Source organism: Brassica oleracea, chromosome C4 (genome assembly GCF_000695525.1).
Source record: "Brassica oleracea var. oleracea cultivar TO1000 chromosome C4, BOL, whole genome shotgun sequence".
NCBI lineage: Eukaryota > Viridiplantae > Streptophyta > Magnoliopsida > Brassicales > Brassicaceae > Brassica > Brassica oleracea.
In genome coordinates, this window is record NC_027751.1 from 29,366,986 (window position 1) to 29,391,976 (window position 24,991).

Below are 24,991 nucleotides of genomic sequence, written 5' to 3' on the forward strand. Positions count from 1 at the left end.
TCAGTGAGGCCTAGAGGTTACGACAAGGAGTTCTGGTCACCTTTACTAGCTGGAGATTTCAGAGGTTCTGCTGCTGTTAATGTTGTTTACAACGAGGATGAGATTGTTGAAGGTCTAACAAAGAAGAAAGGGCCACGTACTTATTTTTGTGACACACAAAGTTGTTTTGACCACTATGTTGAGGTCGGTGGTGGTAGCGGAGGAGAAGATAAAGCGAAAGATGAGAATCCGGAGGAGGCTAATCCTTGGAGCGGAGGCGGTAGTTGTAACATGAACAATGTGCCCAAACGAAGACTTGAGGACATCGATGATGAAGAGTTTGATATACCACCGCTGTTTGATGATACAGAATTTGATGTAGCTGAAATCCCTGATATGGTCGTGGATGAGTGTGACGGTAAGATAGAAGTTGGAAAGGTGTTTGGAAGCAAAGAGGATTGTCAGATAGCTTTAGCTATCTATGCCATAAAGAAGCAGTTCAAGTTCACGCAGACCAGGACAAAGATAGATTCGTTTGTTGTTGAGTGTCCTGACAGTAGATGTGATTGACGAGTAACTGCACATGAAGTTAGGGGTTGTGGGTATTATGAGATAAGGAAGGCACAACTTGATCATAGCTGTACTTATTTTTGTGACACACAAAGTTGTTTTGACCACTATGTTGAGGTCGGTGGTGGTAGCGGAGGAGAAGATAAAGCGAAAGATGAGAATCCGGAGGAGGCTAATCCTTGGAGCGGAGGCGGTAGTTGTAACATGAACAATGTGCCCAAACGAAGACTTGAGGACATCGATGATGAAGAGTTTGATATACCACCGCTGTTTGATGATACGGAGTTTGATGCAGCTGAAATCCCTGATATGGACGTGGATGAGTGTGACGGTAAGATAGAAGTTGGAAAGGTGTTTGGAAGCAAAGAGGATTGTCAGATAGCTTCAGCTATCTATGCCATAAAGAAGCAGTTCAAGTTCACGCAGACCAGGACAAAGATAGATTTGTTTGTTGTTGAGTGTCCTGACAGTAGATGTGATTGGCGAGTAACTGCACATGAAGTTGGGGGTTGTGGGTATTATGAGATAAGGAAGGCACAACTTGATCATAGCTGTCCAATAGAGTTCCGTAATGGGTACAAGAGCAAGGCAATGTCTCGTGTGATAGCTGCTGTTTACAAGGCGAAGTTTGGAGACACGGGTAAGTTTCCTGTTGCTAGGGATTTGCAAAGACTTGTTTTAGAGGATCTGCAGGTGGACGCCTCGTACATGAAGTGTTATAGGGCGAAGGAGAATGACGTTTTGGGATTGCGTGGTTTTGATGAGGACTCTTACTTAAAGCTGCCGGAGTATTTGTATATGTTGAAGCTGGCAAATCCCAGTACTATTGCTGATTTGGAAACTGATGTAGATGATGACGGGGACGAACATTTTCTATATTTGTTTCTAGCTTTTGGTGCTTCAATAAGTGGGTTTAGGAAGCTGAGGCACGTATTGGTGGTTGACGGTACACACCTAAGTGGAAAGTACAAAGGAGTGTTGTTAACCGCTAGTGGGTGGGATGCAAATTTCCAAATATTCCCACTTGCATTTGCAGTTGTGGACAGTGAGGATGAGGATGCTTGGACATGGTTTCTTCAGAAAGTAGAGAGGATTCTATGTGACTCTCCTTCTCTAGCGATTATTTCAGACAGGGCTGTGTACATATCTAATGCAGTAAGTAAGATTTATCCTCAGGCCAAGCATGGGGCTTGCATTGTTCATCTGGCTAGGAATGTGAACTCGAGATTCTCGAGTAAGAACTTAGCAAAGATGGTTACTGCCTCTGCGATGGCACATAGTGTCGGGGAGTTCAGAGATTATTACGGAAAGATTAGGGCGGCTAGCAGTGCGTGTGGCATTTATCTTGGTCAAATAGGTGTTGCTCGTTGGTCTAGAGCAAATTTCCCTGGTGATAGATATAACATTATGACCAGCAATATTGCTGAACAACTTAACAAGGCGTTGTTGGAAGGAAGGGGAGCTGCTATAGTAGAGTTGCTGACTTTCATACAGAGGATGATGATCAGATGGTTTTGTGCGAGAAGGAAAAAGGCAGAGAAACACAGAGGTTTGGTTAGCATTGAAGTGGACAAACAGATGACAAAGAACATGGCAACTGTGAAGGGAAGCAAGATAAATGCAGTGAATAGCTGGAGCAGCCAAATTTTGGGAAAGTTTGGTAGATCAGACAAAGTGATGCTAGCAGAGAGGAAGTGTAGTTGTAAGTATTTTGATAATATCAAAATTCCTTGTAGCCATACTATGCTTGCAGCTGACGGGGTCGGTGTGCCTCAGGACACATGGTGTGGGCACTGGTACAAAACGACTGTGTGGAGGGAGACGTACGCAGGCGTTATCAACCCCCACGGTGATGCTAGGGATGTTGATATACCTGAAGAAGTCAGCAGTCAGGTTGTGTACCCTCCTAATACGAAGAGACAACCAGGGAGACGTCGCAAGACACGCATACCATCGACGGGAGAGATAAGGGTGAGATGTTGAAAACGTATTAGGCTAGTTATTGTTAAGTTAACCTATTAAGCAAGGTATTGTTGGGTGAACTGACTTGTGATTGTCACTGCAGACGTCTAAGAAGAAAGTTAGTAAGAACAGATGTGATAGGTGTAGGGAGGAAGGACACAAAAGGACTAACTGCACTGTTCCTATATAAGGTCGTGGAAGGAGGGCTTCATTTGGATATGTATTGTCGTGGGATCAAGGCAATTTTTTGGGAACTTGTATTATATTGCTTGAAACCTAGTGTTGGTGGTTTGAATGTTGACGGAATGTTGTTGCTTTCGTATTTTTTGGAACAAATATTGTGCTACCAAATCATGAAAACGTTTGGTTGTTTTAGGTTAGCCAAATTGCACTAATATAAATAAATTTGTGGATGTGGACACCGCAAGTATACTATTTTTGGTGCAGATGAGATTTTCCAACAAATGGCATGAGTGTGTAAGAGTCACAGTACGTCAGATACAGAGTGTTGGTATGTTGGTTCGGAATTAACAAAAAACTTGGAAGTGTACATAAATAAGCAGAAGAATAAGTGTTAGAAAATGTTGTTCATTAAGCAGCTGTTTTGGAAAGATAAAGACAACTTAAGAGTAGCATTAGTGAAGAGATGACATAAGCCCAGTAATATGTCATGGGTGACTACAATAGTGGGGACAATAGAAACCAAGGAAGATAGGTAATAGATGACATAAATCAACCCACAGTTATTTTTGCATACAACCATACCATGGTACCTAGAGCAATGGCAGTAGCAATGTTGAGGAGTGGGGACTGTGATTTAGCATCAAGAACTAAAGTTGATTTGTTCCTTAATTCATCAAGGAGGATAGTTTGGTCATGAAAAATCCTTTTCATCTCCAGGAGGGACTCGTCGATCTTCTTGCCATGTTCCTGAAGACGCAGAGTTGTTGTCCTCTTGAAAGATTGGAAATCAGCCTGAAGCTGACTGATTTTTTTATCAACCATGCTAATCTCGTCGATGATAGCCTCGTCTATCCATTTGAAAAGGTGGTGCTCAGATTGCCTCTGACATTTGTATGGTATAACAACTCTATAAGTGTTATGAATTGAATGGAAGTTTTGAAATTGAGAAAGTCAGGGGATACCTTGACGGCAATTTCGCATTTGTAGAAACGGCGGTATAGGTTGTCTTTGGTTTGAGCACCAAAGGTAGTCAGGTTCGCCCCACACCAACATGTTGAAGGAATGCCCACTGTTGTGCGTGTTTGAGAACGAGATGAAGAACTAGATGAACTCATGGTGAGGCTGGGTTTGGTGAAGAACTAGAGGAAGAAAGATTTACAATTGTTTTGAACTGTAGTTTTAATCGCTCTGGCGACCTAATAAAAAAGCAATTGATTTGGGTTTTCTTTGGTTCAAAAGTGAAAAGAAGAAAGGAGATGGGGTCCATGTAATAGGGAAGTACATTTGCGTCTAAGGCCATATACATTTTGAAATTTTGAATTATTGTAGTCTGGAAAGTCGCAATTCAGAGGGAAATCCAACATTTCGAGTAAGACGAACGTGTAAATGTTGACATTGTTTTTTGTGGACGTGGACATTGTATAAGAGTTTACTACATAAGCTAAGTAGGTTGACTGAATTCAATGAAAAAGCGGTTTGGTTGACACATCTTTTTCAATAACCACAAACTCATTAATCAAGCAGACTTAGATTAGGACAATGTAGAAGAGTTTTAAATTCTGGCATAGCAGAGAGTATCAAAAGAGACAAGTCTGATAGGGTATCAAAAGACATAATCTAAAAACACCGAGAGATGCCCAATTGTTACACAAAAGGTGGGCTTAGTGATTCATAATAGACAACTTAGGCAGAATAAGCAGGCATGAAAATGGTTTTGTAGATGTCCAACACATACTGTTTGCGGAAGTCGTCGAAGGTTTGGTCGGTGATGCTGACATATGAGGGGATGGGTCACCAAGGGCATGCATCTCCAGAAACTTCATGCTGACGGGTCCGCAGTCACCAGATCGGGAGTTGTTGTAGAGGTCAGGTATGCATCTCCAGACAAAATTTTTGAGTCCACTGAACTGAGTAAGCTCACACATGGCCACTTTCCTTACGAGATAAGGGAGTATGGTCAGCAATGGTTGCATGAACCGCTCGACACGACTATCTGCATACAAAGCGTGGAGGGATCTAGGATCTCAACATACCCCATGTCAAGGTTGAGGGCTAGGCCGATCCAATGTTTACAGTTCCAAAGCATCAGAGTGTAGATGGTGTGGATGTCCTCCATCCATTTCTTCCCTTGGTGGACAACAATGTCGACAAGATGCTCATCCCACACGAAGGTTGATCTCTTTCTGCAGGGGGCAAAATCGGCCCAACTGTCGCAGATATAAGCAGGTAGGAGGGGGTGGTGAATGCTGACTTTTCAGTAAGAAAATGTGTTGAGTGTCTGGCAGCGAGCATGTGGATTAGAACTTCCATGTGCTGAGAGCCAAAAAAAGATTGTTTATCAGTAAAGTTAGTGGTTGAAGGTAGGGTGCGCAGAGTTGAGGGGAATTTGAAAAGATAGAACTCTTATGCGGGTGGATGTCCATTGCTTTGGTTTAGCGAGATCGAGAAGAAATTTGTTGGAGAAGTCCAAGGAAGACGGTGTGGTGTGGTAGCTGCAACAGAAAAGTGTAAGGAAGCAAATAGTTTGGAAATGAGGGTATAAGATGAGAAAACTTACACGTTCGTCTTAGTTGAGATTGTGTTGTAGAATAAATCCCACTCGAGACCTGGAAGTGGCGAGATGAGTGTAAGCGCAGGGATTAATGGAGATTTGGATAATTCATTAGCAAGGTGGTTCTCGTCCAAAGATGGAACGTGGTTCTCTACATCTTTTGCCGCCGTTAGGTCGACAACTCCATGGGTGTTTTGTTCCTGAAAATGTGAACATATTTGCTTCAAGTATTTCAGAGGGAGTAGTAAAGCAATAAATGGCGAGTAGGCTGTAGATTACCTTAAGAGCAAGGGAGGGTGGATAGTTGGAGGAAGCTGTAGCTGTGAAAGCATTGACGGTAGTAGCATGAACGGCGAAGCCTGACAGACTGTTGTTGCTCTTAGTGGGTGATGTAAGCATGGTCTTAGGCTGCGGTGACAATAGTAAGCGACTGCGAGGAATAGATGAATCGAAGATTGGTGGGTCTGGATTGATGGCATCGTAAATCCTCACACCACGATAGAGAATGTGATTAATCTTCGGGCTGTTGGGGTGATCACTCTTATCGTAGACTACTGAGTTGAGCTCATCCCAAGGAGGTTGCACGCTGACTGGCGTACGAGGTGGCTCGTCGTAGTCATCTGTAGCATCGTTGGGGTGGGTGATCATCTGACAAACTGGAGGAGTCTGATTAAAAACAGGGGAGACTTGCCTACTGTCAACGTTGTGGTCGGGAGATGTGTGGACACATGTGTTGTTGTGGTTAGGTGAAACGTGGACACTCTTAGTGTGGATGCAATGGTCGCTCACAGGGTCGCTAGCAAGAGACACATGACTAACTGGAGGAGTGTGATACGAAACAGGGGAGAGTTGACTACTGTCAACGTTGTGGTCGGAAGATGTGTGGACACATGTGTTGCTGTGGTTAGGTGAAACGTGGACACTCCGTGTGTGGATGCAATGGTCACTCGCAGGGGAGCTAGCAAGAGGATCAGCTGCAGAATCACAATGTAGTTGAGCTTCGTATTGACTGATGATAGGGGATGTCGTTTGAGGCAAGACATCTGTCTCCATTGGGCCATCATCTTGAATTAAAAAGTTGATTCTTTATTAGTGGTGAAAACACAAAGGAAATAATTTTGTGAAGATGGTAAAGCTATTTACAATTACAATTCACCTGATTATGAAGGACGTCGGTGGGGGTGCGTGTTGGTTCAGGAGTGTGGGGTGGGGTGTTGGACTGCTTACGACGGGAAAACAGTTTGTTGAAAGATGATTGCCTTGCATGAGATCGTTTCTTCCTATGTTTCATCTCGTGTTTGAGCTGCTTCATCTGCGTTGAAAGTTGGATCACCATCTCCGTAAGTTGAACGTTGGTGAAGCTTTGGGTGGTTGAATGCGTAAAGTAGGAACTTATACGCCTTTGCTTCCTTGCAGACGGCTGTCTGGGTTTTAGAGATTGCTTAATAGTAGCAGACTTCTTCTTACCCCTGTTCTTTGGCTTCTTGATGATAGGCTCAGATGTAACCACGCCATGCCACATATGTTTGTTGAAGGAATGTTGATCAGCTATAAGTTATTCCAAGTAGATAACACTGTCGTCCTTGACATCGTCAGGAAACAGTCCCCATCCTGGCTGTGGCTGGCTTTCGATGGGTATAATAGGAGTGACTACCAGCTGAGAAAATAAAAATACATCTTAGTTTTATAAATGATTAGTTTTGAAAATACATCTTAGTCTTAGTTTAGTACAAATGTGATAAAATGTACTTACATTGGGGTCAAATTCGACGCGGCGGATGTGGATGGCATTGATTGACTTGTGCTGTGGTAGATTACCATCTTCCAAGTCCATCACTGTGAGGTTGTTTAATGGAGCCGGTATATAATCCAGAAGCTGGGGGATCGCACGAAATGCCACTAGCTGTAGTGAAAGTGGGAAGCCTTGTAATCTGAAACTGCGCTGCTTGAGCTTCTTGACAAGTGTAGCAACAGGATCTTCACATTTTTTGGGGACAAACTTTGGTGGTTTCATGCATGAGATGGTCTTGAGGAAAGACTCTATACCCCAAGGGAAAGCAAAAAATGTTTTGAGGTTTTCAACCATCCTAACATAACGAGGAGTAGGGCGTGCTTCTTGTTTGTGAGCGATAAGAACGCCGTCGACAATGATAGTGAGAGCAATCCATATCTTATTCCACCCATCCATGTCTTTGTCGGTCTCAAGCATCCGACATAGATCAGCAATCGTCACATATTTTTTCTTTCCAAAGAGTCTCTTCCATACTCTATCTTTGCCGGCGACAATAGCTTTACAGGTGTTGGGCGTGTATCTTTCAGGGTAGGAACCACACGGGAGGCCGATGACAGTGCCAAATTCCTCAAGACCATATCGGAAAGGAGAACCACCAAATGCAGACCAAAGCGTGTTCTTGGGGAGACATACTAGCTGACGAGTGAGAAACGCGTGGATCAGCTTACACGACACTGGGCATTGACGAGCAGGGAGGTCGAAGAGCTTCTCGAAACAGGACTGACGGATGGTTTCCAACTCCGGCGTGTCTCGAAGGACGTTGCGAATAAAAGGGAGAAGATCCGGGGAGGAATAAATGTTGAGATGCCTGGTGGGGAACCTGTCCGTCGCGAAAAGTCTTGGAGGTAGACGAAGGTCCAGTGAAGATGAACCTACATATATAACATCAGTCAGATTCTGGATCTTTGGAAGAAATCGAGAACACATGGAAGAATAAAATACCTCCAATTTCGTATTGTGGTGGCGTTTCCTCATCCTCTGCATGGACCTTCTTCTTTGACTTTGGTTTCCTCATGGTTCTCGGCGGGGTTCAAGAGAGAGTGTGTTGACGGCTTACAATTCGAGACGGAGAGGATGAGGCGGAGAGGAAGAAGCAGAGATGATGAGAGAAATTAGGTTTCGTGAATTGGGGAAATCTAGATCTACGGTTTTGTCTTTTGGCTTCTTTTTTTTTGTTTTAAATTGTCGTTATACGGGACAGGTGTAGATATGAGTTAACTCAGAATAGTTAAAGGCAAAGTGTGGTTGGGTTAGGTTAGAGGGTATATGTGAAATTGCAGCCAAATAAAGTGTGTCACATGGACATTGTGTCTGATTGTGTAATATGAAAGACAAAAAGTGTCTTAGAATGTAAAAAACTCTAATAAAAAAGGGAACGACTGGACATAGTCATTTAAAGCAATAACCTCTTATGTTAACGAAAAATGTAGTTACATATATAGAAAAAGATGAAAAACAATCAGTAAGACAAAAGAGTTTCAATGTGATTGTGGAAAACTTGGAGGCCTCGCAGGCGTCCGTCACCAAGTCCATGGCGTTTTCTAAAATCATTATCCACAATTCCTCTATATATAACATGAAAAGATTTGAATAGCTTGGTTTGCACGTAAATCAACTCACCGTCGTCACTGCTACCCGTTAGTTTGAAGTTTTCCAAACCCATTGAGAAAGAGGTATATAGATATGATTCGACCATTTGAGCTTCTCTGCATCCTCCAAAACCCACATTGAAATACTTACTATTTATTCTCAATCAGGGGCGAAGCCAGAGCTTTGACTATGGTGGCACGTGCCCCCACAAGTTTTTCAATATTAACGTTCTTGTATGTAAAAATGCAAGGAAATTAGCTAGATTAAATGGTTTAATAGCATTGTGCACCCACTGATATCCCAAGTTCGATGCCTTTTTGTCCATTATTTAATTTTGCACCCACTAGAAAATCTTTCTAGATTTGCCCCTGTTCTCAATGGAAGAAAACCTTCTTTCATAAGTTATTATGAAAGAGCTTATCACCACCTCCTTTGAAATATAGTAGAAGCCTCGGTTGATTTTCCAACTTGTTGATGAAATATGGGTCGGTGGTGATTGTGAACCAAAGCCTCGAAACACAACAACGAAACCTCGCGACAGCTTTTGCATGCAGCTTTAAGAATATCTGGGAGATATGATCGAGAGGTAAGGACGGTGTTGGTTTTACTGACGCTGAAGATTGTCTTCTTCTTCTTTTTCTCTTATTTCTTTCGGTCTTCTCTACTCGTCGCTTCATCCTTTCCTAAAAATCCCTATTTGTTTTTGCTACTTCTCTTCACCATGTTGTTCCTCTCTGTTTATGCCTTTCTCATTTTCTTCTTTCCTTTTTTTCAAATATGTGAATTCCATTAAAAATAAGAAAGGTGTAAATTTTACAAAAAGGTTTTAGCATGCTTGAGTCAGTTGAGTAGTTAACCAATGGCCATCAATTAATGGGATGACTGAACCAATTGGCATGCTTAGATTCATGGACATCCAGCTTAAAACCAATTGGCAATAAGTGAAACGACCTTTATATATTACTCAAGTCTTTTAAATATTTTTAATATGAGATTTTCTCTTCAACATTTTTCTAGTCTCGTTTGTAATATTAGTAGCAGGAACTCTGGGATTCTACTATGTTCGCTGAGAGAAGTCAAGGCCAATGGAAGATGGTGTATTATGTAGGACTCCCTCATTTCACAGCAGATGACGTTTTGTGGAGCATAGGTTCACCAGCAGAACCTAGCCAAGAGGTTCCCCAAGTATCAGCCCCGGTTTGCAAAACAGTTCTGCCAATAGGAATCACAGTCATAGTGAGGAATACGGGAAGATTAATAGGAATCACAGTCATTTTAACAGATTTAATTAAATTTGATAGATTTATTTTTCTTTTGGCCACAGATTTACTTCATTCTAACAGATATAATTAGAATTTGATAGATTTATCTTTTTGCTGGCCACAAAATTATTTAATTTGACAAATTTAATTAATCTTTTGACCACAAATTAATTCATTGTATTTAACCAAGTTTGAATGGTTATACAAACATTAACAAAACCATTTAAATACATATATGAACATGCTTATTTTAATTAACTATCCTGCAAATTTGTATACATTCTTGTAATTGTCAGACAAACAAAGTTCACATATTGTTAAGCTAAGCGCTCAATTTGTATACATATTGTTAAGCTAAGCGCTCAATTTCTTGATGATTTTTTACAAATACATGTAGGATATTGCTTAGGTCATTCACGTATGTAGGCTTAACATTCATTCCTTATTTGATTTACGAAAATTAAATCATTTCCCGTTTTATATAAAGAAAACTAATCTGTTTCTTAAAATGACTTGCTTGATAGATTCTATAAACAACAAATAAATATTTATTTATTTAATAAGTTATAATAACCAGTTTTATTTTGTTTATTATAATATAGCAATGACAATAAAAGATAACTTTTTCATGTTAGTTTTCTTCTATCAGATGGATTATCCATCCATAATATGAGTGAGAAAGAAAACACTTTTTAAGGATTTTTTGGTATTTTTATTTATCATCATATCATGAAAACATAAATTTTGTATTTATAAGAATATTAGTTTTACATAAAATTTATATTTTATAATATACTTACAAAGTTGACAAAAAATGTATCTATAAAATATTTAATATAATTATTTATGATTATTGTTTGTCTCCGGTGAAGTTATTGGCTAGATCCATCACATAGTTCAGCCTCAAGATGCAAATCCAGACTTCCATAATGGTTTTTGTAATACCTGATTTGTGTCAGAGTTTATTACTAGAGGTAATCTATGCAACAAGGTTGAATTTCTAATAGTTAAACTCTAGTAAATTCTTGATAGGTTTAGAAACTCGATTTATTTCTCCTTTTTCGTCAAGTCAATGTTTGTTTGGGAATAGTGACATTCATATTATGAACTTACGTTGAAGTTTGTAAATTTGTGAGTCTGGTTCATTTAATCATTTTGTGATTCTATTAAGATTTCTAAAGTTAAAAAAGCTTTACTTACCTTTTTCCAGAAAGCTAAAATTACTTTGCATATAAAAATCCACGATGAGTAACAAATTCGGCGGTGATGGGTTGGAAGGTTAGATGTTTCTCTTCCAAATTATGTTAAGATATGATAAATATTCAAAATCAGTGCGTTTTGAGCTCTAAATCCACGTGTAAGTGATCTTGAAATTATTTTTTCATCTCCATTTTGGAAATGAAGATTGTATTTTACTTGTTTTTTTAGGTTTAGCTCATTCTTTTCTATACGATGACAAACCAATTGTTAATGGTATCTATTATTTGATGAAGATTTGATTTGACTGAGTTTCCCATCTTTTTAGTGATTTACAGATTCGGCAATGATGAATGTCGTTTCTAAACAAACCAAAACAATCAGCTAATCCAACTCAACCGGCTATACCAACCAACCATCTGAACCAACCCAATCGGCCAAACCAACCCAATCCGGCGGTGATGGGTTGGTAGGTAAGATGTTTTCTCTTCCAAAATCTAAATCCATGTGTAAACTAAAAGCAAACCAAAACTTTTCTGTTCATATCCCAATTTGCCTCTAAAGCATAAAAATATGTTTGTTAAAATTTTGTATAAATTTTGACCTATAAAACTGATAGGATTTATCGCATGTTATGTTAGTCATGTTCCTGTTTAACAACGAATAAAAAAAAAAAATTAAAACGTCTGAACTCAATTAAGAAGTGAGAACCAAAGTTCAAAGGGTACAACAAAGGCAAAACAAACCGAAAAAGAAGATTAAGGAAGAGCGCAAACAACGACAATATGTTCTTAAGGGAAAAGACTTAACAACTGTTGGTAATAGTTTTGTTGCTTCTCATATAACCCAATAGAAAGAAAAAAAATCATCCCGCTTATGGAAAATTAACATGCTTTCAGTTTTATTATAAAAAGTTTCTAAGCATTAGCTCCAATGGGAACATTCTTGAGTCTTGATGTTCCGTAAAGGGTTTCTTCGAAGCGGATGATCTCGTTCTTTGAGCCATAAGCAACTTGAGTTCTATCGTCGAGGTTGACGATGGTCTTGTCAAGCACAGAGTTGTATCCATCACTGCTGAATCCACCAGCATTCTCAATGAGTAGGCCTAAAGGAGCCACTTCGAACAAGAGTCTCAACTTTGCCTTAGCCGTAGGAGAAGTCACGTTTGTGAAGATTCCTTTCTCCTTCACAATAATCTGCATGCCACACACACACAAAATTGTTTTAAGTCAAGTTTCATTCACAAGTAGAAATCTGGAATAAAATAGTCGAATTTAAGATTTAAGGAGTCATAAACATTTTTGAGTTAATCTTGATACAATTTTTTTCCCAACAGTTTGGGGTTATGCGACTTATGTTTAATAGTTCTAAAATATTTGGGAGGTAATGCATGTTTTATCCGGCTGTACCTAGAAGAACTAGTTTGCCAGAGAAGAACAAACCTGGTTAACGTCAGGAACCATTCCTCCTGTATATCTCAATGTGTACTTCTCTTTCACGTAGTAATCAATCAGCTGATTTTAACAGTGAATAAGAAAAATATTCAAAGATTTGTATAGATTAGTGATTAGATTAAAGCAGAACAAAAGCAAGAACCTTGCTGTATTCAGAATTGTCAAACGTGGCTCTCAAGTTTCCTGGTGAGAACATTTTCCCTTCATTAATCTCTGTTGTCTCCTTAACATGCTGCCATTTACCTGAGAAACATTTTGACCATAAGTCCAAAGAGTGAATCGACTGGACCAAAAGCAGAAGAGTACCTTCATCAAGAAGCAAGAACTCATGAGTTCCTGGAAACCCTTTAACAGCCAATACATAAGTGGTTCTTGGACCATAGATACCCATAGCTGCAGCCACTTGATCTCCTCCCGTGACTCCAGTTAACTTGTCACCAGGCCAAACCCCAAATATGGTTCCCACAGTGAAGTTTGTATCCACAATACTCGATCCATCCAATGGATCAAATGCTACGCTAAACCCACCTTCCACTGGACCTCCCATGTCTTGAAGCTCAGGTACTTCTTCAGAGCAAGCGTATTTACACACATGCGAGTATTGCAAAGCCTAGAAGAAAATAAAATAAAATCAAACCCTAATGATCCTTGTGACATAAGTTACTCAAAATGTAATGAAAACAACCTCAAAGAGAAGCTTATCGGCGAGCATATCGACAGCGAGTTGTTCATCGCCGAAGGAATTAACACAAGCTGTTCCACCACAAGAAGCTGTCCTAACTTTGAAAGCTATTGTCCTCAACGCTTCTCCCATACACATCAGCAAAGTTCTCAATCCCTTGTCAGGCGTTGCTTCTCTCAAAAACTCTTCCTATACACTCAAACTCAATAATTGAATCATCAACAAGATTTTTAGATAAAAGAATTGAATAATTTTATTGCTCTGGAGACTTACCAAGCTTTGACCAATCTCACATTTGGTCACAGTCGAACCACCATTGTTCTTGGCCTTGGTGGCTTTCAATTGCGATCTTGGTGCTACTCTTAGTGAATCTCCGAAGATTGAGCTAGACTTCAGACGCTGCTGAGATCAAATGTTAAGTACCCCTTTTACAGTTAAGAACACTTTCGTTATAAAGAATCACACTCACTAGAACTAGAAGTGAACATATACTCCTATATGTACTCACATCACACTTGTGCGCTTTGCATGTGTGCGTGTTTGGACTCAAAGTCATATGCATAATTGTAGAGGATACAACTAACCTTGAAGCTGGATGATGCGGAGAAGAAAGGAGGAGGAGAAACCAATGTAGATGATCGTTGAGAAGAGACGCTTGGGAGGATGATCCCACGTGAGTAGCATGTGACGCTGGTCTCCATGGCTTAATTATGTTTCTGAAGTTTGAGGTTGATCAAAGAAGAAGATGAGCTCTCTACAGAGGATAATGGTGGGGACAAAAGATCAAACTCAAGTGGTGTATATAGGAGAAGATAAAGCGATCATTTATTGTGTGGTTATGATCCTTTTTAAAGTTTTTTTCCATTTTGAGATGATATCATCAACATCAGTAAGGTCCGGTCCACTTACGAGCTGGATTGAAAATTTTCAAAAATTATATCAGAGCCAGGTTTCACTTACGAGCTGGATTTCGGTTCGGTTATTAACCGTTACTCGGAAATAAATGATTTTTTCCCCTTATTTAACGGCGAAATTTTGATTGAAAATTTTCAAAAATTTTATCAGAGCCAGGTTTCGATCCTGGGACCTGTGTGTTATGGGCCCACCACGCTTCCGCTGCGCCACTCTGATTTATTGTTAATGATCACACAAGGTTGATGTATATAAAAGGTAATTAGAAGATATTGTAGAAATGTTACTTTTCAATTCGCGTTTACGTATACGAGATTATATAGTTTTCTAACACGACCCATTTAAGACATAACAGGCCTGTTACTCTAGCTTTTTTAATGGCCCGAAGTAGATTTCTTGTTCTTCAAGAATCTAAAGCTTTTTTTTTTTCCTCCTCGTCTCTTTCTTTCAATGTTCTCAGAGATAAGCTGCGATGCAATTCGTGAAGGCAAGAACGTAAGTGTTCTGATACATCAATGATTGCCAAGTCCCTAATGATATCGAATCTCGTTTGGTTGTGAACAATATCATGTCTGCACTCAAGAATATGAAACTGATATTTTCCAAAAGGAATGTATCAGATTTTTCTTACAGATAACAACACAAAGACTTTAAGGAGACATCAATGGAAACAAAGGAACACACACTCACACACAAAGAGAAAAGTAAACTGCATCAGTTTGGAATTAACTTCAATTTAGACTAGATAGAGGAGAGGATAACTGAATTTAAGATTCAGGAACCGCCGTTGCTGGTGTACCAGCGGCTACTGCGGCGGCTGCAGAGCGTTTGATGGAAGCGGATTTGATCAAGTGGTTGTAGCTACCCTTTTCCTTGAAAAGCTGGGCGAAATGGTGCTTGCAGTACAAGATTCCTTCGAGAGCTGCGTAGTTGGAAGGCGAGATAGGGCAGCCTCCATGTGAGCATTTGAAGCAGGACTTGTGATACGTCTGGCTCTCCACTGTTACCTGCAGTTAACAGAAAGGATGCTTGTGAGCTTTCAAAGGGTTTTCATATCAAGTCAGGATGTCAACATTTCACCAAGTAGTCTATACACAGGTGGGACTAAGAGATCTAAGTATAGGAGGATCCTTTTACAGCACAAACTCAAGCAACAAGAATCTACTGTAACATTATGTTCCTTGCAAGTTTCTAGTAACTAAGGATTACGTTTTACTTAATCTCAACATGAAAGAGAAAGCATAGGAGGATCCTTGCACTATGTTTTACTGTAAAGTACCCTAATATAGAAGACATAAAGGTGATTCTAAGGTTAAGTTAATGGAAAATGCAAGAGATGAAAGATTAACCTTTTCGATAGGATACACAGTTTTACTGCAAGTGGCGCATTTCTCTTGTGTACCAGAGAACATGCCAGCAACTCGGCTAGGAGTCCTTGTCTGAGAACAAACGAAGAAGTTCAATCTGAGTAAAACGTATCTAAAGAGATTCTGTAGAAACATTTATACCAGTTCAGGATTTGATTTCTCAGCCGGTTTTGCAGCTGTGAGAAAAGAAAAGTTCCAAAACAAGACATATTAATAAGATAGCCACAACAAGAAAGTCAAAGCTAAAGATTAGATGGAAAGAAGCAGCAGGAAGCAAGAAGAGTACAACAACATACGTGACTGAAAGTTCTTGGTGAAGCTACCAGACTCCTTGAAGAGCTGCTCATAGTGAGGCTTACAGTACAACACACCTTCCATGGATGAATATCTACTCAGCTGTACAAAAAAAAAAAAAAACATATTTTATCAGTATCATTAGAGAAACTTGAAATCAAACAGTTAAGATACCTGAAGCCTGGATTTGCAGTGAGAGCATTTGAAGCAGGACTTGTGATAGCTAACACCATCAGCTGAGAGAAGCTCCACAGGGTAGACCGTCTTCTCGCAAGCCTTGCACTTCTGTTGAGTTCCTGTGAAAGAAGACATCCTTCCTTCAACCCCCTTTTGCCTTTGACCTTTCTTCTCCTTCAAAATTTCAAAATCAAGAAACAATGAGGTTAAGTGATCAGATGGAAATATAATCGATCTCTATAGAATGAGACTGTAAAAACCTCGACAGGAATTGATGGATCTATTACCTCTCTCTGAGCTGATAACGTCCAAGATCTGACGAAAACTGCAAAAGCATACAGAAAAAAAGAAGAAGAAGGCTTAACAAACCAGAGGAAGACTTGAGATAATGCATATTGCCAAGAAGAGTCAAGCTAGTAGAGAAGCTATTACGTAAACTTTGAGTCTATTCTCGAAAATGGAGGATCTGTGTGACGACGATCAAAGCGATGATGATGATGAAGAATAAAAATGGGAGATATGGTTAAATCTTCCTTTTATGTTTTTCTTTTTTTAGCTGGAGGAGACAAACAGTGGGGTTCCACTTTGGCTTGTCTTTTTTTCTTTTGTAATAACATATTACAAATAATAAAACAAGAACAAATAGATGCTCTTATCTTATCTTACTGTGTCATTTCACCAAATAAAGGGATAATCATCTGTTTAAATTTTTTATTCTCCTGGAATATGCTAAAAAAAAAAATCTAACATATCCATTGCTGTCCACACCTATTATAGATTCCTAAACAAATAGATATGCGACGACTAGTAAAGCGTCTGTTGCATAATAAATTGTTTTATTATTGTATGTCATAATCAGTTGAATAATATAACTAAATATCATTAAAAGGTTTGATATTTAAATTATTTAGACAACTTTCATTTCTTCAACATTTTTGATATTCATAGAAAACTATATCGCTAGAGTGCTAAGGTAGGGAAAATAAATTGGCAACTCATTTTTGTTTTGCAATTCCATCAAATTAATGTTTTACTTCGTCTAGAGATAAACAAATCTGACAAAAAAAAAGGGTGAAAAAAGGATAAAAACTATTAGCTTCTGAGAAATATGAAAATGGGAGCTTCCTTCTGATGCTTGTGAAATGAATTCCACGTCTTGAATCTAGCCTCCTCCTGCATCAGGAAATCAAATCAGGATACATGTTGACTCAGACAAAATATAAAACAAGATCATGGAAGAATAATACATTACATTACAGGGATGAGTCTAAGACCTCATCCCTACAATATCCATCCTTTCAATTGATAATACAAGTCAGGCCAAAACAGGCTCCTTAACACGAATGAGACTTAAATTTTGGATTAAGCTACAAAGATGGGTGCATATTATTTACCTCTCATATGTTGCTTGGGTACATGAACACTCTAACTCTAGCTCCCTGAGAGTAACACAACAGAAAACAAATGATGAGTCACACACTTGAGCATTTACAAAGAAAAAAACATCTTATTAACGAAAGATACGTTCCAAGGAAACGAAGTTACCATTGACTTTGGTGGTAGGTTTGAAGTGAACTTGGCACGGACAACACCGCTGTTACCATGTGGCCTAGCGACTTTGCCCCAGATGCAACGGTAGTGAGAACCGTTCTTCTTTGTCTTTGCCTTGTAGATGTACGCCATGCGCTTTCCCTTGTACCAATTAACCTCCTCTGTCGTGTTCACTCCTTCGATCTGGATCAGAGATGTGTTTGGGTATTGGTTCGACTTCGACCTGAAAAGGTACATTTAACAGTCACTAATCAAGCTTAAGATTCGCTACACAAGATTGTCAAAACACAGCTTGGTATGCAAGCAACTGCAACAATTAGCTTAAAAGGTATCATTTTAAGAACCCTAAATCAAGAACAAAAGGCGCAATCTTTCATACGGACATGAACATATTCGAGCAACTAGACTAAAACACAGATAAAGACATGATCAAAGTTGTGCAAAAGTACCTTTTGTAACCGAGGACTGTTCCTCGAACATACAATCTGCAAAAACAACAACACACAGAGGTTTGATCAGATGAATACAACCACTTTAAATTTGACTCGGAGAGAAAAGTCTGCTCATGTTCGGATAGATAATTACCTAACTCTCTCTCCTTGGCGTCCCTTCATTTTTGATTCTGATACTGTGTCTTCTTCTTCCTCTTTGACTCTTTTATGCCGGCGAGCGAAGTACAGAGAAGAACCCTAGCTTTCGCTATTAGGTTAAACGGTATATATATATATGTGGATCTTAAATAAGCCCAGTATGAAGCTCTATTGGACCTTTTTATGGGTTATCTGATTCTGTTTGGCCCAACACTCACTGTTTTATTACATTTAGCAGAGTAATGAGCCATTTTGGGACCCATATTTTTCAATTTTATGAAATTTTAGAATTCTGATGAAAATTTTAACTATTTTTATTAAAATATAAATATTTTATTATTGTTATTATAAGTTGCTAATATTAGATGGACACCATTTTTTAAATTAATGTATTAAATGAACAAATAACTAATTGATCTATATAAATTTGATAACAAAAATTTGATATTAAAAGATTGATCGAAATTTAGTTAATGTATTTTTATGAAATTTTTCATTTTAATTAAAAATATCAGGAGTTATATAACACAATTATAAAATTTCATCATTTCAAATCCTAATTTCATCATTTCAAATCCTAATTACCAGAATTCAAGCGGAAAATAACAAAGTTGTTTTGGTAATTGAACCGAATTGTCAAACCACCCGAAAGCCGGTTTATAAGATCTCTTTTCATTTGTAAGAGAAGCACAAGTGACAATAAAAGGATTACAGTTTCTTCATTCCGCTATATAAAAATCACAACTTAAACAAAAGTAGAGGACATTCAGACATCAGCAAAAACATGGAAGTTCTTGGAGTCAACAACAATGAGTCTAACAGCAGCAATAGCAGCAGCAAGAGACATTAACCCAAAGAAGCAAACGTTAAGCCAATGCCATAGCTTTTGAACCGGGCTAAGCTTATCGTTCATAGCTACAACATACATGTGGTTTGCTAATATGAACGTAAGAGGGAATGTGCTTATCGCTCCAGTGAGGCTCATGAAATCTCCAAGAAACGGCAAAAGCGCTGAGAGAAGAGTGCTCACCGCGATGTAGCTTCCTCGTGCTACTGTTCTAAACAACAGATTCTTCAATGCTAATGGACTTCCTTTGATTCCATACTTTGTGTCCATAAATTCATACGTCGGACTTGCAAAAATCTACAAAGGAAGTAAACAAGTTTCATATAAATAAGCACGTCCTAAAGACATAGCAAAATGAAACATTCGGCTATCACCCTCAAAACATACTTTGTAGTTTATATGTATATATCATTCGGTTTTCAAATAGTTAAAATTATATATATTTAGTAATTATTCCAAACTCCATAAATTTTAAGACCGGCTCTACATATAAACGAAACGATCAAAGAGTATATAACGGTCAAGGAAGAAAGATTAACTTACGTGTAAAGAGATAACGGATTGGAGAAAGGCTGAGATGTTAGCTAGAGCTTTAACCCAGAGAGGTCCACTGACACTGTTTAACAGATAAGTTGATGTTGAGGAGCCGTAAGCCCAATAACCGATGAATGTAACGGCATACATTGGTAATACACCAGCAGTGAATTGAAAATACAGAGCCTTCATCATGTTTTTAACCACCGGTTGCTTCACAGTGGCCTAGTCATTGCACAAAGATTAGTGTCAAGAACAGAGAAAAAGATTAGAGTATGAATATATTGGTGTTTATCCATGAGACTGACCTGTATTTCCGGGAGCATACCCGTGTTGAATGCGAAAACTAGATTTGCTGCTGCTCCTGTTATGGTGAAGATTTTGTCTATTGATGATCCTTGTATGTTGTAATCTCTTGAAGGTTTGCTTACACCTAGAAAGAAGCAAAAAAATACGGAAAATCGACTTATAAGTTGTTTATTTGGTTTATATATGATCATTTTGAGGTTTGGTTACCATCTTTAACTGATAGAACTATTGCAACAACAATGTAGATCAAGCTGAGGATTGTTGACACTCCAAGCCAGATTCCAAGAGCTGATAAATGAGGAATACCAATTGCGAAAATCGCACATACAACACCCGCAATGGCGATAAAGTGAGGTAGTTTCATTACACTGTCATCTCTAAAAAGTACATAAACAGCCTGCACACAATGCCCAACATAAACAAGGAGGGAAGCTTAACTTAAAATGTTTTTGCAACATGTCAGGTTGTTATTGTCGTACCTTTAAGGCAGAACCAGCAAGAATGATGTAGCCACAATTAATCATGAAAAGATTGACATATTGCAATCCCCATGTAACACGGTACATCTTTTTACCTGATCAATCAAGCATATACATATATATTGTAAATTTGTAACTTGATAAAAACTATAGTAAATGCAATAGAGAGAGATGAGGCTTTTTTTACCGTAGATGAAGCCAGCGAGATCTCTATAACGAATGTGTCGTTTTCCACCAAACTCATGAAGCTTGGCTATAAGAGAGTTTGCGTAAAGGGATATTGCGGTAGCGAGAAGGAGACCAACCACACCACCAATCCAACCCAAAGGAACCATGACTGTCCCGGAATATCCCAACACATAGGCGCTGTTTATACCGGTTGTCAGAACAAATGCTACCTGAAACCATGAATCTGTACAATTTCGCCAACAGTTAAAGCTCACACACAATTATCTATCAACGCATATAACTCATTCTCAATGCCAATTGTTACCCTCAAGGGAATATAAACAGTCATTATTTCTGTTGATTAATGTTCAAGTTTTCAGCAGCTCAAATATAGATAACGATTGCTATGTAAAACATCAGTGACATATATATGTGTAAAATAAAGTGCAAAAAGTTAATTAAAAAACTGAACACCAGTCCCCAATTGAGTATACACTTTCCAAAGACAAAGCAAAAGTGTTCTCTAGATCACGCAATAAACAAGTTGATTCATCGTAACAACCAAAAAGAGAAACAAAACAGGACAAAAATACATAATGATAAATAAATAAATAAAAATATACAAAGAGAAAGATAAGAAGAGTCCGAACCGCTGCTGATCTGATGAGCAGTCTCAGGGATTTCAAGATCGAACTTTTCCACTGAGACGACTTTACGGTTCCTAGCCTCACTCGTATCCATGGCTTCCAACAAGAATTAACCAGTTTGTTCTTGTCTCTCTGCCTCCAAAAACCCTCCACTTTCTTCTCTAATTCCTTGTTTTAGGGTCGATGTCTTCCTCCTCAAAATACAGCCTTTTTTAATCTGCTAGAACAAGATTCGTGACAGACAAATATATTCCATAGAAAAAGTGTGAAATGGAATCGTTGAGGATGAAAAGATGGATTCTGTTTTCTTCAAAGTGTTTTATCTTTTCTTTTTTTCAGTCAAATTTAAATTGATAGGTCAGAAAGATGGATACGTTTCTCTGTATGTTAATTGTGTATTTAATTACTTGGCACGCGATCCTATAAATTGGGCAACTTAACGTTTTGTCAGTGTATTTTTTAGTATGAAAGAAATAATATTTTTTGTTTTCTCTCGAGTAGAAAATGATCTTTGACATTAAAATAAAGATATCAAGGATCTCATAATTGGTTTATATTTGGAAAGTCAATGGTTTGTTCCACACTTCCCGTTGATGATGATGTCTTGGTATGAACAGGTTATGAAAAAGAAAAACACGTTTTCTTGAATTTGTTACGATGTTAGAATTACGTAGGCTCTTTTCTTCGAATAGTCCATTCCAACTAGTTTTTTCAAAGACCACTGTAAGTATAAACTTATAAAGAACTTTTATTAATTAAAACTTTTCAAGACAACTTGAAAAGTCAAAGAATAGTAGGTGAGGCATAAACGCTAGCTTACATATATTTTGTTCGGATTATTTCTGACTAATAGTGGAATTATATATATTCCTTTGACTTCTCATGACATTATCTTTAAAAAGTTGAAAGGTTCTCTCTTTTTTTTAGCAAATAGATTCGTGAGACTATAAACCATACAGTATTTCCTATAGTATTCGTTAGCATAATCCCGAAGCATATCCTAATTAAGTTCCAACCCACCATTAGTAAACGCAAAATGAAGGTGCAGTTAGAGCTGATAATCCAACACCCTGCTCTAGTTTCAAATTATCAATTTAAATGAAAGTTCATTCCAAAATCCAAATACTACAGATCTACGGTTCTGTTGGGATAGAGCCAAGTGGATGCATCTTGGGTGAAGAACTCAAATTTTGTTGGTGGTGGTTGTGTTTTTGATTTCGAACCTTGAACACATGTCTACGGTTCTTTTGGGATAGAGCAAGTTCTATCTCCTCTACATGCAGAGTTCAATGTCTTGCTTTGTGCAATGAGATGTCCTCTACAACTAGGATTCACAAATATGTCATTCGTATTGGACTGTCTTCAGCTTAAAAAGCTGATAAATGAAGAAGAAGAATGGCCAATTTTTACCTCTGAGTGGAATGAATTCGTGCACACAAGAGCTTTTTTCTCTAGTTTTTCGATTTCTTTCATTGCACGAAAGCTTAATGTAAGGACCGATCTACTTGCAAAGGGAGCTCGAGCTCAAAACTCTATTTTCTCCCATGTAAACCATATGATTCCGGTTTGGTTAGCCCCACAGACAAACCTTTTCGACTTGAATTAATAATACATGGAGTTTGATGTCAAAAAAAAAAAATGATGCTAAGCTGAGAACAAAGGCTCACACGTTCGGTACCCCACTACAAGAAAACATCGGTATTCTGACGGACATTCCGACGGAAAATGAAATCCTCGGAATTTCCCGAGGAATTTCCTCGGAATATACCGACGGAATTCCGAGGAAACATCAATCCGTCGGAATATTCCGAGGAAATTCTGAGGAACTAGTGTTTGGGGTTTCAAAATCTCGAATGTTTTTTTATAAACGGATCGATCGATGTATTTATGTCCAAAAACGCATCGATCGATCACTAGTTCGTCGGAATTTCCTCGGAATATACCGACGGAATTCCGAGGAAACATCAATCCGTCGGAATATTCCGAGGAAATTCTGAGGAACTAGTGTTTGGGGTTTCAAAATCTCGAATGTTTTTTTATAAACGGATCGATCGATGTATTTATGTCCAAAAACGCATCGATCGATCACTAGTTCGTCGGAATTTCCTCGGAATATACCGACGGAATTCCGAGGAAACATCAATCCGTCGGAATATTCCGAGGAAATTCTGAGGAACTAGTGTTTGGGGTTTCAAAATCTCGAATGTTTTTTTATAAACGGATCGATCGATGTATTTATGTCCAAAAACGCATCGATCGATCACTAGTTCGTCGGAATTTCCTCGGAATATACCGACGGAATTCCGAGGAAACATCAATCCGTCGGAATATTCCGAGGAAATTCTGAGGAACTAGTGTTTGGGGTTTCAAAATCTCGAATGTTTTTTTATAAACGGATCGATCGATGTATTTATGTCCAAAAACGCATCGATCGATCACTAGTTCGTCGGAATTTCCTCGGAATATACCGACGGAATTCCGAGGAAACATCAATCCGTCGGAATATTCCGAGGAAATTCTGAGGAACTAGTGTTTGGGGTTTCAAAATCTCGAATGTTTTTTTATAAACGGATCGATCGATGTATTTATGTCCAAAAACGCATCGATCGATCACTAGTTCGTCGGAATTTCCTCGGAATATACCGACGGAATTCCGAGGAAACATCAATCCGTCGGAATATTCCGAGGAAATTCTGAGGAACTAGTGTTTGGGGTTTCAAAATCTCGAATGTTTTTTTATAAACGGATCGATCGATGTATTTATGTCCAAAAACGCATCGATCGATCACTAGTTCGTCGGAATTTCCTCGGAATATACCGACGGAATTCCGAGGAAACATCAATCCGTCGGAATATTCCGAGGAAATTCTGAGGAACTAGTGTTTGGGGTTTCAAAATCTCGAATGTTTTTTTATAAACGGATCGATCGATGTATTTATGTCCAAAAACGCATCGATCGATCACTAGTTCGTCGGAATTTCCTCGGAATATACCGACGGAATTCCGAGGAAACATCAATCCGTCGGAATATTCCGAGGAAATTCTGAGGAACTAGTGTTTGGGGTTTCAAAATCTCGAATGTTTTTTTATAAACGGATCGATCGATGTATTTATGTCCAAAAACGCATCGATCGATCACTAGTTCGTCGGAATTTCCTCGGAATATACCGACGGAATTCCGAGGAAACATCAATCCGTCGGAATATTCCGAGGAAATTCTGAGGAACTAGTGTTTGGGGTTTCAAAATCTCGAATGTTTTTTTATAAACGGATCGATCGATGTATTTATGTCCAAAAACGCATCGATCGATCACTAGTTCGTCGGAATTTCCTCGGAATATACCGACGGAATTCCGAGGAAACATCAATCCGTCGGAATATTCCGAGGAAATTCTGAGGAACTAGTGTTTGGGGTTTCAAAATCTCGAATGTTTTTTTATAAACGGATCGATCGATGTATTTATGTCCAAAAACGCATCGATCGATCACTAGTTCGTCGGAATTTCCTCGGAATATACCGACGGAATTCCGAGGAAACATCAATCCGTCGGAATATTCCGAGGAAATTCTGAGGAACTAGTGTTTGGGGTTTCAAAATCTCGAATGTTTTTTTATAAACGGATCGATCGATGTATTTATGTCCAAAAACGCATCGATCGATCACTAGTTCGTCGGAATTTCCTCGGAATATACCGACGGAATTCCGAGGAAACATCAATCCGTCGGAATATTCCGAGGAAATTCTGAGGAACACTTGATATCCTTGATCGATCGATGGGGATATGTCCAAAAAAGCATCGATCGATCACTAGTTCGTCGGAATTTCCTCGGAATATTCCGACGACATACCGACGATTTTTTCCCTCAGTATGCCGCTGTTTTCTTGTAGTGCCC

The 24,991-nt window shown here is 38.7% G+C and overlaps 5 protein-coding genes and 1 non-coding gene across 7 annotated transcripts; all 6 read right to left on the bottom strand.

The window, feature by feature from the left end:
- Window positions 1–6,800: 6,800 nt before the first annotated feature.
- LOC106338600 lies at window positions 6,801–8,052 on the bottom strand. Its single transcript, XM_013777539.1, has 3 exons — window positions 7,980–8,052; window positions 6,999–7,909; window positions 6,801–6,902 (listed from the first exon to the last, which is right to left on the bottom strand). The coding sequence occupies exons 1-3, from the start codon at window positions 8,050–8,052 to the stop codon at window positions 6,801–6,803; spliced, it is 1,086 nt and encodes a 361-aa protein (XP_013632993.1).
- Window positions 8,053–11,853: 3,801 nt separating this feature from the next.
- On the bottom strand, window positions 11,854–14,052 carry LOC106343006 (sedoheptulose-1,7-bisphosphatase, chloroplastic). 2 transcript variants are annotated; one of them, XM_013782100.1, is made up of 7 exons: window positions 13,807–14,052; window positions 13,496–13,624; window positions 13,226–13,411; window positions 12,847–13,150; window positions 12,683–12,783; window positions 12,529–12,600; window positions 11,854–12,282 (listed from the first exon to the last, which is right to left on the bottom strand). In XM_013782100.1, the coding sequence occupies exons 1-7, from the start codon at window positions 13,921–13,923 to the stop codon at window positions 12,004–12,006; spliced, it is 1,188 nt and encodes a 395-aa protein (XP_013637554.1). In that variant the 5' UTR covers window positions 13,924–14,052; the 3' UTR covers window positions 11,854–12,003. The 2 variants fall into 2 exon arrangements, with proteins under 2 accessions (XP_013637554.1, XP_013637555.1); XM_013782101.1 differs by having other exon boundaries at window positions 13,496–13,621; window positions 13,807–14,046.
- Window positions 14,053–14,281: 229 nt separating this feature from the next.
- Window positions 14,282–14,353, bottom strand: TRNAM-CAU. The gene has a single exon. It is a non-coding gene; the product is annotated as a tRNA-Met (tRNA).
- A 352-nt stretch (window positions 14,354–14,705) lies between these two features.
- On the bottom strand, window positions 14,706–16,556 carry LOC106342927 (LIM domain-containing protein WLIM2b). The gene is made up of 7 exons (XM_013781990.1): window positions 16,405–16,556; window positions 16,260–16,297; window positions 15,970–16,146; window positions 15,798–15,897; window positions 15,643–15,677; window positions 15,484–15,573; window positions 14,706–15,141 (listed from the first exon to the last, which is right to left on the bottom strand). Exons 3-7 carry the CDS (start codon window positions 16,105–16,107, stop codon window positions 14,902–14,904), a joined length of 603 nt encoding a protein of 200 aa, XP_013637444.1. The 5' UTR covers window positions 16,108–16,146; window positions 16,260–16,297; window positions 16,405–16,556; the 3' UTR covers window positions 14,706–14,901.
- A 385-nt stretch (window positions 16,557–16,941) lies between these two features.
- On the bottom strand, window positions 16,942–18,216 carry LOC106342928 (60S ribosomal protein L35a-2-like). The gene is made up of 5 exons (XM_013781991.1): window positions 18,109–18,216; window positions 17,973–18,008; window positions 17,518–17,746; window positions 17,367–17,411; window positions 16,942–17,145 (listed from the first exon to the last, which is right to left on the bottom strand). The coding sequence occupies exons 1-4, from the start codon at window positions 18,135–18,137 to the stop codon at window positions 17,370–17,372; spliced, it is 336 nt and encodes a 111-aa protein (XP_013637445.1). The 5' UTR covers window positions 18,138–18,216; the 3' UTR covers window positions 16,942–17,145; window positions 17,367–17,369.
- Window positions 18,217–18,746: 530 nt separating this feature from the next.
- LOC106336991 (proline transporter 2) lies at window positions 18,747–21,472 on the bottom strand. The gene is made up of 7 exons (XM_013776001.1): window positions 21,101–21,472; window positions 20,470–20,694; window positions 20,283–20,377; window positions 20,011–20,200; window positions 19,803–19,927; window positions 19,504–19,719; window positions 18,747–19,257 (listed from the first exon to the last, which is right to left on the bottom strand). Exons 1-7 carry the CDS (start codon window positions 21,189–21,191, stop codon window positions 18,880–18,882), a joined length of 1,320 nt encoding a protein of 439 aa, XP_013631455.1. The 5' UTR covers window positions 21,192–21,472; the 3' UTR covers window positions 18,747–18,879.
- Window positions 21,473–24,991: the final 3,519 nt, after the last annotated feature.